The sequence below is a fragment of the Trachurus japonicus genome, chromosome 7 (genome assembly GCF_045865225.1).
Source record: "Trachurus japonicus isolate A0001 chromosome 7, Traja_1.0".
Taxonomy (NCBI): Eukaryota; Metazoa; Chordata; class Actinopteri; order Carangiformes; family Carangidae; genus Trachurus; species Trachurus japonicus.
Genome location: NC_140913.1, coordinates 35,031,070 through 35,049,029, shown reverse-complemented (window position 1 = coordinate 35,049,029; position 17,960 = coordinate 35,031,070). Strand labels below are relative to the sequence as shown.

General features: G+C 41.4%; 2 protein-coding genes and 1 pseudogene across 3 annotated transcripts in view; 1 reads left to right on the top strand and 2 right to left on the bottom strand.

Annotated features, from left to right (window-relative positions):
• The window catches only part of gdap1l1 (ganglioside induced differentiation associated protein 1-like 1), a 32,873-nt gene extending 30,341 nt beyond the window's left edge, over window positions 1-2,532 (top strand). Inside the window, exons 5-6 of the mRNA XM_085783028.1 lie at window positions 970-1,084; window positions 2,021-2,532. Of these exons, the coding sequence (XP_085639154.1) occupies window positions 970-1,084; window positions 2,021-2,364 (459 nt within the window). The 3' untranslated portion in view covers window positions 2,365-2,532. The remainder of the gene's footprint in view (window positions 1-969; window positions 1,085-2,020) is intronic.
• LOC146985221 (P2Y purinoceptor 1-like) overlaps window positions 1-17,960 on the bottom strand; it is a 254,253-nt pseudogene that overhangs the window by 32,779 nt on the left and 203,514 nt on the right. The gene's annotated exons all lie outside the window — the stretch shown is intronic.
• Window positions 9,662-11,862, bottom strand: fitm2 (fat storage inducing transmembrane protein 2). The gene is made up of 2 exons (XM_085783186.1): window positions 11,678-11,862; window positions 9,662-10,415 (listed from the first exon to the last, which is right to left on the bottom strand). The coding sequence occupies exons 1-2, from the start codon at window positions 11,860-11,862 to the stop codon at window positions 9,749-9,751; spliced, it is 852 nt and encodes a 283-aa protein (XP_085639312.1). The 3' UTR covers window positions 9,662-9,748.

Here is a 17,960-nt window from a genome sequence, read left to right as displayed (position 1 = left end):
GCTGGTTGTTTCCGCTCGGCTGCAGCACATCTGTCGGTTTCAGACGTTTTTAATCTAATGCGTCTTGTTAGCGCTGAAATACAAAACCTGTGACAGACACATAAGGACTTCAACTGCAGGAGACGTTCAGCTCCACGGTTTGACTTTAAAGAGGAACTCTATAAATCTTATTTATCCAGATGAGGCTGTTTAGAAGTTTGCTCCGATGTTTTTCGGAGAAGTGAAGCTCCACCTGTGGGAGCAGCGACCGCCTCGTCACAGCGGCAGCAGCCGGTCTGCAGAGCTGCTCGGCCGGCCAACCTCCGTCGTCATCCCGGGGGAGAAAAGACGATCGCTAATTAACTTACCCGCAGGTTTTTAGAGGTTTACCATCGGCTGGTTACATTCTTTTTAGGAAACAAATGTTGGTCTCATTGATGAAATCTAACAATTGTGGCAGTTGCATTAGTTTGTCTGAATTAAAAGTGAAGCTTCCTGTGTGTATTGGACAGAGGAGCAGCGCTGCCTCAGAAATCACCACATTTACATCAATAAATAAATGTTTTACAATGAACCGATCAGTCTGCATTACATTTTATTTTATTTTATTAAGTTAACATGGTTTTGAATACAGGATTTGTGGCAAAAGCTTGTCACGTCTGCTTATGTGAAAGCCAGCAGAGACGTTTCAAGGGGCAAGGGTTAATGGCTAGGGTTAGGGATGAAAATTAGAATTGGAATTGAGCCAAAGTATAAAACAGAATAAGTAAAAGTAAAGCAAAATAGAAATAAATACATTAAAGGTAAGGTAAATGAAAAACTAATTATGATTTTAACAATAGTAACAATAACAACTAGCAACAGGTAGAGGAGCAAATATCCATAGGTAGAGGAGAGTTTGTCTTTAAACAATGAGGTGGGTTTTCTGTTTGTGCTGCTTTTTTATTCTGGATGTTTAAGTTGTTTTTTTTGTTTTTTTATAAATATCAGGCAAAAATCTTGGACCACGACAACGTGAACTACCTGAAGAAAATCCTAGCGGAGTTGGCGATGGTTCTAGATCAGGTGGAGGCCGAACTGGAGAAGAGGAAACTAGAGTATCAAGGTACGTCGTCAGGATTAAAGGGATAGTAGCATTTTTTTTTAAAGTGTGGTTGTATGATCTACAAATAGCCCCTAAGTACTTTAATTGCAGTAGAAGACTCTCTGCACTCCTCCCGTTAGCAACGCCAGCCCATAATAGCCCTGCCCAGAGATTTACAACATACAGTGTTGTGAATGGACCCAAAGAAACTGCCTATTTTCACGGCCTAAAAGAGGTTTTACCTGAAAAAAAATACACAGTTCCATTGTTCGCTATAATATAATTTTTTCCAGCCCCTCAAAGTGCAGGAAAAACACAGTTTTTATTTGGACCTAACCAACTCACGTATCCCTCCGCCCAGGGTTAGCGCCCGCCAATCAGCAGTTGGCTGCAAAAACTCAAACTCTTACCAAGAATATTTGTCTTATTTCTAGTCAAAACAATCTCTTTCTACTTAAAAGAAGACTCATCACATAAAAAGCAGCTTGTTTTTAGACACTTTTTACTTCTTTCAAGCAGATTTTCACTTGAAATAAGTAAAAAAATCTGACAGTGGATCAAGTTTTTCTTTATTATTACAAGCACAAAAAACTGCTTTCACTGGCAGATTTTTCTACTTATTTCAATAGAAATTTAGTTTGAAACAAGTGAAAATGATCTAAAAACAAGTTAATTTTCAGGTGATGAGTCTTATTTTAAGTGGAAAGAGATTGGTTTTGACTAGAAATTAGACAAATATTCTTGGAAAGATTTTGAGTTTTTACAGTGTAGAGAGTCTTCTACTGCAATTAAAGTACTTAGGGGCTATTTGTAGATCATACAACCTCACTTTAAAAAAAAAATGCTACTATCCCTTTAAGATCCAGCTCCCGTTGACGCCACACGGCTTCTGAGTGAACATCCTGTTGTGTGTCTGTCTGTGTGTGTGTGTTTCTACTTCTCTCCCCCCCCCCACAGGTCAGAATCGTGAGTTGTGGCTTTGTGGACCTGACTTTACGCTAGCCGACGTCTGCCTCGGAGCCTTGTTGCACCGGCTCAAGTTCTTGGGACTTTCTAAGAAATACTGGGAGGACGGCAGCCGGTCCAACCTGCAGTCCTTTTTTGTGCGCGTGCAAAAACGCTACGCTTTCCGCAAGGTGTTGGGCGACATCCACACGACGCTGCTGTCCGCCGTGCTGCCCAACGCCTTCAGGATGGTAAAAAAGAAGCCGCCGTCCTTCTTCGGCGCCTCGTTTCTCATGGGCTCCCTGGGGGGGATGGGCTACTTCGCCTACTGGTTTTTAAAAAAGAAATACATGTAGTGAATGCCCCTCTTGTTGTGTTCAATGTCTGTGTATTTGTGTGATGTTTCAACTTTTCTGTAATGTTTTATGACTGCAGGAAAAAAAAAAACATAATGAATCTATATAGAGAACACTATTACTTACCTGGGTGAACAAAGAAATATTAAAACATTCCATGAAGAGAAATAATTCTTGACAGCACATTTTCTGGTGATCAAGGCCTTCATCCAGTTTTAAAGGAGAATTGCCGTTTTTTTTTTTACAATCTGGACCTTGTTTCTAGCATAAATCGGATCATTTCCTCCCCCAGATAACTTTGGTGTCATTCCAAGTGGTTGTGATGAAATGAGCTCCAGCCGAGAGCCGCGTATCCGTATAATGGAGTCTACAGGGCAGCAGAATGCAGCCTCTAAATAACACATTATCTGCAGAGAAACTCCTTCATTTCACCAATATGTAGTTCTGATAGGCTAGTGCTATTCCCCTCTGAGTCCGGGGTTAGCTGTTATCAACATCCGGGGTCTGTAGGTTGACCTACTGACCTCTGACCTGGATGATGTCATCTCTGAGCACCGTGCAGCGCGGCTTGTTGCTACCACTATTTTTTTTTTCCCAACGTTATTTGACAAAATCATGTACAAACAACATGGCTTACATCAATCTTAACATTCCCAAGGAGCAGGTGCATTGAGGAATGCAGAATACAGACTTTACATGAGAAATAAATAAATGAAATAAAATAAAATAAAGTAAACAGCTTTAGCTAGGGCTTTTGTCGCAGATCATATTTTTCAAATGAACTGAAAAGTTTCATTGCATATTTACTTTTCATTATGTTTAGGGCTTTGGTAAGAGAGAGAAACTTGTTATGAAACACATAGAACCTAGGTTTCACTTTCATGTATTTACACTTGTGTATGTAAAATTTTCCGAGGATGAGTATATTGTTTACCAGAAAGTCCCATTCATTATTGTCCATAATAACTCCATGTTGCTACGGCTAACGCTACGGTTCGTTTCTGCTCATTTCATCACAACCACTTGTAATGACACCAAAGTTATCTGGGGGAGGAAATGATCGGAGTTTATGGTAGAAATAAGGTCCAGAATGTAAAAAACCCGGTAATTCTCCTTTAATCTGTGGGACGTCGCAGGTGCACTCGAAAAGTAGAAACCCAGACGAATCGTTACAACACGCAGTTTAACGCCGACAGGGGTTGACTGACCTTAACGCATGCCACTACACTATTATCGTCATTATTACTCATTCCTGCTCCTCACACACACACACACACACACACACAGACACAGACACTCCTGCACCTCCCTCCATCTGCCTGAGGTTTCACCTGTAAAAACCAAACCCACAGGAACATGTTGTGATGAAATCCTTCCTGATAAAGTGCTGCGCTGCCAGAAAACTGCCAGATGACGTGGAGACGGGAAGGAGGCAAAGACCCGGGGACAGTTTCACGTTTCTTTAGGGGGGTGAATCTGTTCATTTGGTTTATTTGATAAAACTTAAGATGGAAAAGATTGACAGCCAGGAGGTGGAGAGCCTAGCTTAGCATTAAGACGGAGAAACCTGCAGCTCCACACACTGCAAAAACTCTAAACCTTTCCAAGAATATTTGTTTTATTTCTTGTCAAAATGTCTCATTTCTAGTCAAAACTAATCTCTTTCCACTTAAAATAAGACTCATCACATTAAAAGCAGCTTGTTTTTAGACACTTTTTACTTCTTTCAAGCAGATTTTCACTTGCAATAAGTAGAAAAATCTGATAGTGGAACAAAGATTTTCTTCCTTATTACAAACACAAAAAACTTGCTTTCACTGGCAGATTTTTCTACTTATTTCAATTGAAAATTAGTTTGAAACAAGTGAAAATGATCTAAAAACAAGTTCATTTGTAGGTGATGAGTCTTATTTTAAGTGGAAAGAGATTAGTTTTGACAAGAAATAAGACAAATATTCTTGGAAAGATGTAGAGTTTTTGCAGTGTGGCGTCAGTCTCTTCATCTTTCTCTTAGCAACTGAACAAATGAGCAGATTTCCCCCCCCCGGAGTTGAACTGTCCCTTTAAATAACTGTAACCCCCCACGCACACACACACATAGACACATATAGACACACAAACACACAAACACACACACTTGTGCGCTCAGAGTCAGTTTATTTAGAGCACCACAGGTCACACAGCACAGTGGTCGACTGTCACTCTCTTTGTCGCTCAGCACGAGGTCGAAGGTCGAAGGTCAGAGGCAACAACAGCGGTTCAGTGTGTGTGTGTGTGTGTGTGTCGTCTGCACACACACACACACAGGTTTAGTCCAGTAATTTTAGGCCAAAAAAGGGGTCAACGTTAAACAAATTGCAACAGAATCAAACTCAACTGGTTTTGTATCCTCAACATGTCCTGAAGAATCCCATTAGGGGAAAGTTTAGAAAACACCCAAACATATCCCATTTACACGCATATTGACCCCTTGCACGTGACGTCACGTTCCACTCGCGGTAGCTCCGGACGCCATGACGGACGGCAAAAGAACAGTGAATGTCAATTTAATTGAATGGGCGAGTTATAGTTTTATGACATACCGGGGTTGTAGGGTTTCCCTCCTTTTCCACTGAGCTGGTTCGGAGCCAGAGCCTGACTAGCACCGGGTCTTTGCTTTTCCACCGCTTAAGAACCGGTTATTGGTTCTTAAAACTGGCACCAACTCCTTGCTGGTCTAGAGCTAAGAACCGGGGGCTGGCCACTGGCAGCGGGGTTACATGAACAACAGGACCAGTGTGAAGATATACAGACACGTTATCGATGCCATCATAAGTTAGTTTATCTACAGTGTGTAGTTGATGTAAACACAGTTGAAGCTAGCTGAGCTACATGCTGTAACGCTCGTATTAAACATAGCACCGCCACAACGTAGTTGCCGCCGGCGGATCGCGGCGATTACAACGAAGACGGCTTCCTGTTTTCTTTTCTTTTTCAGCCGGGTTTAATCAGAGAATGATCACTAATTATACAGACGTCGAGTCAGGTCTTCAACACCCACGGGTCGGACTTCCAGGTCCGTTAACTGTAGTTAGCAGCAGCAAAGACAGCAGCGGAAAAAGCACAGAAAACTGAGATATTCTACGGCGAATAACAAAAAAACAATGGGATTCTTCGGGGCTTTTTTTCCCACACTCAGGACATGCTGAGGATACAAAATCAGTTGAGTTTGCTTCTGTTGCAATTTGTTTAACCTTTCCTCATAAAATGACTGGAGTGTTGTTGTAGTCGACGGTGACCTCTGACCTCGTGCTCGGCCCGCGTGAGCTGCAGACGTTTTCCCGACGTCTGCGGCTCCTCCTGACAGATGCAAGATTGTTTTTAGATACAGATCCTTTACTTTACTAGATATTTTTACTTCTACATCTACGTCATCTACCTTTATTTGACCATGCTGAATCTTTAATGAGCTCAGAGGGTTTAGTTTAGTGTATAAAAAGGGACCAGACGAGACGAGAGGAAACGCTGACTCATCTCCAGTGAAGGAGTGTGATGATGGATGAAGGGAACTAAAGAATGAGGAGAAAGCCCTTTCCCCTCGGCGGCCGCCTCACCAGCTGTCTCACAGTTCCTCAACGCAGTTTCTGCTTTATTTTGGGTTTTTCCTGCTCTGCACTCGTTCGCCTCTTATCTCTGCTTTTTTTATTTTTTAATTTCTATTATTTCTCCGTCAAAACCTCTCATCAGGGTTTAACATGTTAGGAAGCCACGGCTCGGTGCGTGAGGTCCAGGCTGGTTAGATTATTATTATTATTATATATTATACATTATTATTATTACAACAGACGCTCTATAACAGTTGGTGTTTGATGAACAGTGACGACATGTTAAAGTTTAGGCATTAAGTGTCTGTTAATGCGAACAGAGGAAGATGAAATGATCTCCAAGAGACATAAAGTTAAACATGAAACACTCTTTTTTCAATATTTTAATCAATATCAGTGTATTATTTTAGTTTTCTATAGTTCTAGAGTGAAAAAGTGAAGTGTAAATACCTTGGTCAAAGTTCTCTGAGAGCTCTATTCTCCTGGGTTTTCTCCCATTCGTTTGCAGGCGGCTGCTTTGTTTCCCTTTTTCACTGTAGAAACTGTAGAAAACTACAATAATACACTGATATTGATTAAAATATTGGAAAAAAACGAGTGTTTCTTGTCTTTTGGAGATCATTTTATCTTCCACTTGATGAACTGTTGTAACATTAACAGACATTTTAAACCAGGGATGATCAGACTGTTTGCTCGCTCCCTGTTTGTGCAGGTGTTGAACCAAAGACGAAAAACGATCAGAGCTCCGTCGCCTCGCTGTGTTTCATATCTGATAATTAAATCTGACCTTCATTAGGAATAAGAGTATAGAAAAAACTGTGTTTTATTAAAGGGATAGTTCACCCAAAAATTGAAATTTGAAACTCATGATCTCCTCCCCCTCATGTGGACTAAGGGCTGGGAGAAGTTTCAGAGTCCTCCGTGGCTTCTCTGAGTTACAGGGGGTCTCGGCGTAGCAGTGCATGTCCATATGACGGTTGCTAATGGATACCAACTGTCTTCGTAACAAAAAGACACACCAAAAAACATCCAAATACCTCCATGCTGCTCGTATGTAATGTCCCTCTGGTATTGAAGCCCCAACATGAGAAATTGTTACGAAAAAAATTTAATAAGTATATATTTCAAGCTTGTTTGTAGCGGAAGCTCCTCTTCCTGGTCCATCCAAATCACGCAGAAATATAGACTTATTTAAAATTTTTGGGAACAATTTCTCATGTTGGGGCTTCAATACAAGAGGGACATTACATACGAGCAGCATGGAGGTATTTGGATGTTTTTTTATGGACATGCACTGCTACGCCGAGACCCCCTGTAACTCAGAGAAGCCACGGAGGACTCTGAAACTTCTCCCAGCCCTTAGTCCACATGAGGGGGAGGAGATAAGTTTCAATTTTGGGTGAACTATCCCTTTAAGGTTCAGTCTGACAGGATGTGACGGTGTAGCAGCGATGCGTGAGAAGAAAACAGGGAGTTTTGTTTGCATGAGTAGAAAAGACGTTAAAAAAAAAGGCACAAAAGACTAAATTAGAATAAAATTAGATTGTTTTTTTTGGTTGTTTTACACTTGGGTGTAAAGATTTAATCAGATTAATCCGTGTGGTTGTTGTCACGGCGACGCTGTGAGGAGGGAAACGTCTGAACCAGCCGCGCACTGTAAAACACAACACCGGCTACAGTTTCATTATCACTGCTTCTCCTTCTCCTTCTGGACCTGAACCTCCTGGATCGATCGCAAACTAAAAGAGTCGAAGTTTGAGGAAAAAAAAAAAAGTCCTAGTTGTGATTTGTGGCCATTATATTTCACTATAGTATTTTTTTATTTTTTACGTTTTATTTTTTATATTTCTATATATATGCATTTATTTATGGTGCTTTTTATGATGTTTGTTCATAAGCCTTAATTTATTCAGTTGCCATCAATGACAAATAAATAATGAAAATGAAAATGACACATTCTGTTTTTTTATTATTATATTATCATTCACTTTCCAGCTTATTCCTGTAAATATATAACTATATGACAGTAAATATATATATAACTATATAACTGTGACTGTCTGTCGGGTCCTGACAATCATTCTTCTCCTCACACTGTGTTTTACACTCTTAAAAATATTTCTATAATTTACTTCCTAAAAATCTCGTTGGTTTTACTCAAGTCAACAAACCATGAAAACATCAAAACCAAAAACAAAGTGTTCGTTTGTCAGGAACATTTACACACAACATAAACACACAAACAGACCCATAAATATGGATTAATACACATTAGTGAGTTTTTATGGCCGTGAGATGTCGTCTTTGTTTTTGTTTCATGGATCTTTTGGCACCGATTAATTAAATTACTTGGCAATATCAGAATAAACAGGTATAGATCAATAAAATCTAATTAATGACCAGAAAAATTGAAATTTAAACCATTAAATTGGTTAAATGAATGAAAAACCAAATGTTCCGATTGTGAGAATTTGTTTTGTTTCACCTGACACTAAATTGAGTGTCTGTGAATTTAGGGCCAATCAAAACATTTGACTTTACAGACTCAATCATTAATACAAATACCGGATTTATTTTTTTTCCATCTTTATCCTTTTAAGGGATTTTAATAATTATGATTCATGTTTCCAGTCTACAGTCAGTTTATGACGAAGCGTTAAAGAGATTTAAATATCTATTGTTCAAGTACGACGTCTTCCTTCCTAGTGAATGTAACACGTCTGGATTTGTTCTGAAGGACGTTTTTCATAAATACGAAGATGAACATCTACATCTGTACATTGGTCAGAAAAACAAAACCAAAACCAAACAAACACGTGTTGTTGTCAGTGCAGCTGTAAACGGTCTCTAGTGTTCCCACTCAGATTCTCTAATAAAACTGATTATTCGTCCGTGAGAGAAGTTTCTATAAGGCAACGAACGGGCGACTGAAGAGCAGCGTCTTGGTTCTGTCTCATGTTACCAAAGAGTCATTTTGGGAACAGCAGCAGCTGCCGAGCAAAGGGACGACCTTTCACTGTGAGGAGGGAATAACTTAAAGGGATAGGTCAACATGTAGGCAAATAATCCCTATAGTCATAGTAGGTTTGTTACCTTTAATTGTCGGTGCAAGCTATTTTTAGAACGGCGGAGCAGAGCCGTGAGCTGCTCAGAGCTACGCTATGGAGGCTCATTATGGGATTTCTTGGTTTCCCTCATCAAACTCATCAAATACACAATCCAACAACTCCACAACGCTCTGGTGGACAAGTTGTGAGCTGCACATTCACCACTCTATGAGATAATAACACAACGTTACCACACAGAGTTGTTTTAGAGGGAAATACAGAGACTGATGATGAAAAACTGTCCCTGAAGGCAACGTACATCAGTGGTTTTACATGAATTTCCCTCTACAACAACTCTGTGTGGTAACGTTGTGTTATTATCTCATAGTGTGGTGAATGTGCAGGTCACAACTTGTCCACCAGAGCGTTGTGGAGTTGTTGGATTGTGTATTTGATGAATTTGATGATGAGGGAAACCAAGAAATCCCATAATGAGCCTCCTCTGTAGCGTAGCTCTGAGCAGCTTACAGCTCTGCTCCGCCGTTCTAAAAACAGCTTGCACCGACAATTAAAGGTAACAAACCTACTGCTAATATGACTATAGGGATTATGGCAATGGGACAATTTGCCAAAAATGTTGACTATCCCTTTAAAAATATAGCAGATTTGGACCCGGGGATGGATCGGTGTTGGTTTTATTAGCAGCGGTGGAGCAGAGCGATGAACAGAACGGCTGCAGCAGCTGCGTCATCATCAGGCGCGTTGTTTCCGCTCCTTCGGCTGGCGCTGCGACGGTAACCCGGGCGACCATCGCCGTGGATACCAGACGCGGTAGGTGAGGTACCAGCCGGCGAGGCCGCACGCCGTCCCCAGCAGCTTGTCCTGCGTGTCGTGGAAGTAGACGCAGGTGCAGAGGAACATCCACACCCAGGTCAGCACCACCAGGTTCAGCGCCACGTACAGCAGCCGCAGCAGCGCTCGCCGCAGCACGCCGCCAGAGAGGCCGTCGTCCAGGCAACGCGCCGTCGCCGCGGTTTCCTCCATGATGACGAGCGCCGAGTACGACAGGATGAAGCAGTGGCCCGAGATGTCCCAGCCCGACCACAGGAAACCGGCTCGTCTGCACGCCGCTTTGGACACGAACTCGCTCTTCATGACGACATCGGCGGCGTTGGAAGCATCGTTGGCAGCGTTGGCAGCGATATCGGCGTGGTTCGATTCGTGACAGAAGCCGGTGGCGTCCTCGATGTAGAAGAAGGTCTCGGTGAAGACGTACCAGACGGACGTGGCGACCGCCAGGGACAGCAGGTGGCGGCCGAGGGATGACGGGACGCCGCCGCGGCCGCTCAGCACGGGAGGGAGGAGGAGGAACGGCGCCAGAAGAGCCAGCGTCCAACCCCACGACAGCTTGACCAGATACCTGCAGCACCAACACCACACGGGACAGAGAAGAGAAGCAGGAGAAACAGGACAACATTCGGTCAATCATCCCTTTCAGTGCCGGGTATAGTCTACACCTATGGAGTTCTTTACCACCAGAAATCAAATCCCAAACAGAATTAAATATGTTTAGTGCTAGAGCTAAACACTGGCTTAAGCAGCAGCAGAAATGTGAACATTAACTTCTCTCAAGTCACTGTCAATACAGCATTTTACTAATGTTTAATCTATTTAATCTGTGCAATTTCTTAATCTAAATTTTGTAGCTGTGTTTATTTATTCATGAAATCTATTCACTGTATTTGTATTATTGCACTTCTTGTAACGGTATTCAGTATCTTTTATCCTTTAGCCTGACCAGGGACAAAGACTGCACATTAGCTGAAGCTAGACGTCTTGTATGCATCGCATTTTTCATTCTTTGTGGCAATGTTGCATGTATCGCCCCTGTTAAATAAACATTAAAATAAAATAAATAAATAAAAACATTAAAGGGACAACGAGGAGTTTCTATTTGGTTATAAAAAGTCTCATATTAATGTGGATGAATCTACGTTACCACTTGTTAATGGCTCCATTTTAGATAAATCTATGGTTTTGTCTCTATGGTTATTTTGTTATTATTAGTGGTGGTGGAAATGCTGGGCGAGGATAGATAGATAGATAGATAGATAGATAGATAGATAGATAGATAGATAGATAGATAGATAGATAGATAGATAGATAGATAGATAGATAGATAGATAGATAGATAGATAGATAGATAGATAGATAGATAGATAGATCACAAGCTGGGAAATTACAGTGCAGCAGCAGCATTACACAGACACACAGTGACGATAACAACATATAGTATAAGAATATAAAGAACAAACTATACATAATCAAATAGTAAAATATAAAGAACAAACTATACATAATCAAATAGTAAAATATAAAGAACAAACAGCCCGAACAGTCCAATCAATCAACTGAGTCAGTTGATTGGTGATTTGGAGCTTTATCTTTTCTATATTCTTTTCGAATTTCACACAGCTACAGCTTTAACCTTTAACTTTTGCTCTTTAGACATAAATCCGGACAGGTAAGTTAGGTTAGGCTACACGGTGAACTACTACAGGTGTGTCTCAGTAGGAGGTAGGCTACAGCTACACGGTGAACTACTACAGGTGTGTGTCTGAGTCAGTAGAAGCCGGTGACGTCATGCTAACAGCCACCCGGTGGCTAGCGCAGTTAGCTTACAGGTTGAGGACGTTCCTGCTGCTGCTGAAGTAGGAGGCGGGAACCAGGTCCAGGTCCTTCAGAACCGAGCCGAGGACGGAGAGCAGCGGGAAGAGCCAGGGGAAGTAGAGCCGCAGCAGCCGCGTCCTCCGCAGGGACACCAGGCTGTCCACAACCACACTCAGCGCCGCGTCCGCCGCCGCCATCTTTGTCTTCACTTCACTGTCACCAACGGCTCAACGGCTGCTGCTTGGTTGGTGGGTTGTTGGGGTGGGGTTTTTTCCCTCAAACTTTATTGACACCGAAGATTCAGAACAGTGACAGTGACACACAGAGCAGAGGTATCAGCGACACACAACAGGCCAATAATAATAATAATAATACTAGGCTACTAATATGAATAATAATGAAAATAATAATAATGATAATAACTTTTACGAAAAAAAACAACAACTTTATTGACACAGAGGATTCAGAACAGTGACAGTGACACACAGAGCAGAGGTATCAACCTTCTTTTTACAGTCTATGGTGTCAACACACAACAGACTAATAATAATAATACTGGGCTACTAATATGAATAATAATGAAAATAATAATAATAATGATAATAACTTTTACGAAAAAAAAACACAAAAAAAACCTTTATTGACACCGAGGATTCAGAACAGTGACAGTGACACAGACATACACATATGGACACAGAGAGCAGAGGTGAGCCCAGAGCACAAGTCAACACACAACATGCTAATACTAATAATTATTTTAATATGAATAATAATGAATATAATAAGAATTATAATAACCTTTAAAAAAAAAAAACTTTGTTGACACAGAGGATTCAGAACAGTGACAGAGAACAGAGAGCAGAGGTGAGTCCAGAGCACAAGCCAACAAACACACAATATAAATGTCTCAATAAAAGAATGAAAATAATATACTTCTAGCCTACTTCTACTACTACTACTACTAGGCTACTACTAATGCGGATTCTAATACTACTAAATAATAATAGTTATAACCTGTTTTTCTTTTCTTTTTTCCAATTACAAAACATCAATATTACATTTATATCAATGGTGGGCAACATATTATAACTGGTAGACACTATATAAATATAAATGCTGTCTCTATGTGCTTTATTTGTATGTTTTGTGTATATTTATATGGAATGTATGAAACAGTAACTTATTAAGTATCTGTAATGTGCTTCCTACCATTCTCTGTCTGTCTTTTAATTTTCTTATTTGTCATATGGACTATGTGTCTGAAATAAAGAATTATATTTTCAGCGTGATAAATATTATGTGTTTGTTTGGGACATGTTATTAGATATAATACATCCATTGGGATCGCCTCTGGCCGGTTCTTCCGGGTTGTGAGTCACTGTGACGTCAGTGCAGATGAACCAATGAGGCTTCTCTGGCGGCGCCTGCTGGACAGAGAGCTGCACTACACAAATGTTAGATGACAATGTGTTTATTATTGTGAATGCAAGGGGGAGTTTAACATGTAAAGTTGTTCTTGTTGTTTTTAAATGTATAGACATATGACAGTAGAATGAAAATAAAAAGAAGCATTAATCGGAAATATTTATTATTACTTATTATCAGAAACAGAATTAATCAGATATTATGTGTGATGCAAGACTGGACAGATGAAGTAAAAAGTGACAGTTTTAGGATTGATCCACAGTCACAGTTTAATTTCCAGCCTCATACACAGATGAAAGGATCATTTTTGAAAATGCATCTGATTACTGTCTCTGTGTGGAATACAGAACATATTATCTATGATATTTTATTTATTTTCAGTCTGAGCAAACATGACCCAGGGCTGCAAGCGCAAGAGCCCAAACTGACCTCAGTTCAGATTCAACCACAATTTAAAGAAATAACCTGAACTAACTGGACTCGACAACACACTCACTGTTCAGTTGTGTGTGTGTGTGTGTGTGCACTTTGAGTGTTTGCATGTCCGCTCCATCCACCTTAAAACTTCTTCACTTTATCTGTCCTCATGTGGGAAATCTGACTTTGACAAATGTCTGTTTGAGATGCACTTAATTGATCTTTATTAATAATCTCCATGGAAACCCTCTGCTGCCTGAACGCCGTCATTACACTGCCAGAGCTCAGGACTTTAACTCCACATGTTCAGACGGAGCCTGGAGGAAACACACATCTCTTCTCCTGCAGCTCGGCTTGTGATTGTTTTCTTGTTCTTGTGTTGTTTTCTTGTGACTTCAGTTTCCTCTGCTCTTGCTGCTCGCGCCTGCAGCTCCAGCTGAGTCATTACAGCGGTAGTGGAGGTTATAAATGTGTCTGAATGCAGGACAAAGTTTGTCCTTGATGAACTCTGACTTGGCAAACAACCCTCTCCTAGAAATGCAGTTTTCCAGGCATGCCTGCTGTTTGGCTGATTGTTCTTGGAGCGTCGATGCCAGACTACAAACTGGCAGAATGCACTGAGTTAAACAGCTACAACGGCTGGATTTAAAGGATAATTACCGTTTTTTACAATCTGGACCTTATTTCTATCATAAAATCCGATCATTTCCTCCCCCAGATAACTTTGGTGTCATTCCAAGTGGTTGTGATGAAATGAGCTCCAGCCGAGAGGCGCGTATATCCGTATAATCAGTCCCTCCAGGATTTCGCAGGCTTTTTTTGTGATTGTTGCGGCCTAAAATGCCTGATTTTGCGGCCACATTTTGAAAAAATTGCGGTGCATGTTGCGATGTTTTAAGCGCTTTTGTTGCGATTAAATTGCAGGGGACAGCGAAAGTTGCAAAAAAAAAGTTGCAGTTTTGTTCTGAATAATTAAAAATCAAAGGAAAATTGAAAATTTTTAAATGTCATAAAATAATGTGAGGTCCTGTTATACCAGCAATTTTCCACTTGTTGAGAAAGGCACAGGAAAATTACATAGAGTTGAAAGTTGTTTTACTTTTAATTAAAATGTCTGTTTAAAAATCGTGGTAAAAGAACTGTTTCATTAAAACAGTCCAGTTTTTGAATAAAAAGGGGAGGGTGGCTGCTCAAGTCCAGGGCCTTAGGATGGGGGAAGGGGCACCTGGCCGCCGGCTGCTCCGCTCTGGCCCTGCAGTGGCGCACTCACTGGATTCCCCCTCGGCGAGTGCTGCGGGGGGGGGAAACAGCCTCGGGTCGTCAACCAGGACAACTCACACTCAACACGTTCAACTCAGCTTGTGTTCCTTTACTTATCACTTTGTGCACGTTGTATCAAGTTTCTTGCTGTCAGCCCAGCCACGCTGTTCCTCCGTGGACTCACTTTCAACCACCGCTCCGTCCAGACTCGCACTCTCTGCTGTGTAACTCGCGGAAAGCACAGACAATTGGTCCAATTTGTGGAAAAGTTGCGGTGATTGTACAAAATTGCAAGATCGCAAAAACTTGCGGGGATTGGCTGAATTTGCGTTAATTGTTGCGATCGCAACATCGCGAATTCCTGGAGGGACTGTTTAATGGAGTCTACGGGGCAGCAGAATGCAGCCTCTAAATAACACATTATCTGCAGAGAAACTCCTTCATTTCACCAATATTTAGTTCTGATAGGCTAGTGCTATTCCCCTCTGAGTCCGGGGTTAGCTGTTATCAACATCCGGGGTCTGTAGGTTGACCTACTGACCTCTGACCTGGATGATGTCATTTCTGAGCGCCGTGCGGCGTGGCTTGTTGCTACGGGAGCGTGCCTATGTTCCCACCGCCCTATGTTCCCTCTGGACTCTCTCTACCTGTCTGGCCTGTCTAGCCTCTACCGGGCGCATGACGTCTGTCCGACCACCCATTTCTCCGACTCCGACCATACATTTCTTTATTTTTGCGTCCATCAGTCCGACCTCCCACTTCTCCGACTTAAGTAGCCCTAACCCTTAACCTTACCCTAAACCTAACCTCAACACTGTAGAATGGGTAGTCGGAGAAATGAGCCGTCGGACTTGTGGGCAGTCGGACTGACGTATGCTCCCCGCCTCTACCTGGTCTTTTTACTAAACTTAACCAACTCTTTGGGAACATAGGGATGACCCCGTTGCTACCGCTAATGCTACGGTTGGTTTCTGCGTGTTTCTGACTTGTCAGAACAAAATGAGCAGCTGGATGAAGTTCAGCTTCCACAGGCTTCCTCTCCTCAACCTGGACTCACTAAAGCTCCGGCTAGTTGAGATAAAAATGGACCCGAATGCCGAAGCAGAATGATTATTATCAGAATGAGCCGGGCGGCGCTCAGAGATGACATCATCCAGATACGCGGCTCTCGGCTGGAGCTCATTTCATCACAACCACTTGGAATGACACCAGAGTTATCTGGGGGAGGAAATGATCGGATTTTATGATGGAAATAAGGTCCAGGTTGTAAAAAAAAAAAAACAGAAATGATCCTTTAAAAGGTTTTATGGTGATGTGCCCTGAAAACACCGGCTCACTTTTTGCTGCCAGAGATCCCCATGTGTGAACACGCTGAATGTAAACTCTGCATCAGGATGGAAATCTCAAGCAAACAGGAGAAATGTCATGACACATGAAAACTGAGGTGCAGACATCCAGGCCGGTTTTATCAGAAAGGCTGCGGCTTCTCTGCACTGGATGGAAAATGTCACTGTGAATTATTAAAACAGACTGAGCTCTGACGCTGCAGAGAAATCGGCCGCTTGTATTTTCAGTGTTCTGACAGGACCTTTCATTTGTTCTGTTGAAAATAAAATCATTTGTTCTTCTCAGAGGATGATCTCAGGAAAATGACGAAGAAAAACAGTTAAATTGATGCATTTTCTCACCTTCTATAAACAGTCTCAGGGTGAAGCCTTCAGACCTGTGGCTCGTTTGCTTTGTTCAGATTCAGGAGCTAAAATGACACAATTGTTGTTGTTTTTTGTAACACTTTAATAACACAAAACAATATGTTTAATATGTTGCAATCGTCCCTGATCCATGTTGAAACTTAATTTAATTTAGTTTATTTGATAGGGACAATGCAGGTTAACATAGTTAACACCTCCACTCGTTAGAAACAACAAGTCAATGTGACTGATGTTCTGCAGACAGAGATTATAGCTGATGCTAGTTTCCAACTCCCGTCCCTAGTTCGGCTTCTACCTACCCACGTTTGGGGTCAGTTGCAACGTCTGGATTCTTCCATTCAAATAAATATTGTAATTGATGTGTCATCATCTTTAAATGGCATGGCTAATTAGCAGACACATATACAGTAGGCTATGTTTAATCTATAAAAGTTTGGTGAGTCTAGTCCAAATATTCTCAGAGTAACTGAGAAAAATGTAAAAAGTGTTGCAACTGTCCTCAGTCTCCCCTATCTCTGGTGATGTTACATTGATGTGAAGTTTTTTTTCTGAGAAAATCACACATAGGAACTGGGTTTTTTCTGGTTTTAGAAGTCATGTCAAAAACAAGACTCACAATGACTGTTTTTAACTGTTGCCTATATATATTTGATGTAGGCCTATGTCAAAAAAACGACAAATAATAGAAACTGAGAAAGTGTAACTGAAATATGACAACACAGAATTGAAGTGTGCAGACAATTTGGCCCGAAGCTCAAATGCCACGTGTGATTTTCTTAAAGCAGATATCAGTGGAATGTTTTTGTTAATATAAATCCTAAATAGTCCTATTTTCCGTCAGCAATCACTTACATGAAGTATTTCAGCCTAAACACGAGTCTCTCCGTCACTCTGCTCTGCTGTAACCCGAGGAGAAAATTTTCCTTGTGGGATACAAGTGTTATCCAATGAGGGGAGAGAACGGCATGAAGGGCTGTGTGTGCAGCCAAGGGATGCGCGTGAATGTGGTGACGTAGCACGAGGACCAATTGATGCCTGACAAGGGCGGGGGCTGCTAACTCATGGTGCGTTCAAGGAAACTCGTACTTTGTGTTTTTCCTTCCTGTGAAGTCATACCAGTTCGATCTGGTACGAGTTCACGGGTCGGAAGTTACGAGTGGCCGTTATAGGGAACTTTCACAGACAACAGGACGGTAAAAACACGAGCTACGGGTTACCTGGAACGCTACCAAGTCGTAGTTGTGACTTGAAGCTGTAACTTACGGTTTCAAAAGCCTGCCTTGAACGCAGCATTAGCCGAAACGGCCGTGCCACTGATATCTGCTTTAAGTTGAGACAAAAAACAGATGTGAATAAAGTTTTCAAGTCTTATCAGATAGAAACAGTTCTGTTTATTTTACCGTGTATCATGGATCATCTCCACAATGTAAAGTCTTCTATGAGATGTTGTCATTTGAGAAACAAAAAACACAATATTTCAA

Bases quoted from the DNA above. Each gene is read 5' to 3' on its own strand.
- fitm2 (XM_085783186.1), bottom strand. From the start codon at position 11,862: ATGGCGGCGGCGGACGCGGCGCTGAGTGTGGTTGTGGACAGCCTGGTG. The intron at 10,416-11,677 runs GTAAGCTAACTG...TTGGTGCTGCAG, and splicing joins AGCAGGAACGTCCTCAACCT to GTATCTGGTCAAGCTGTCGT.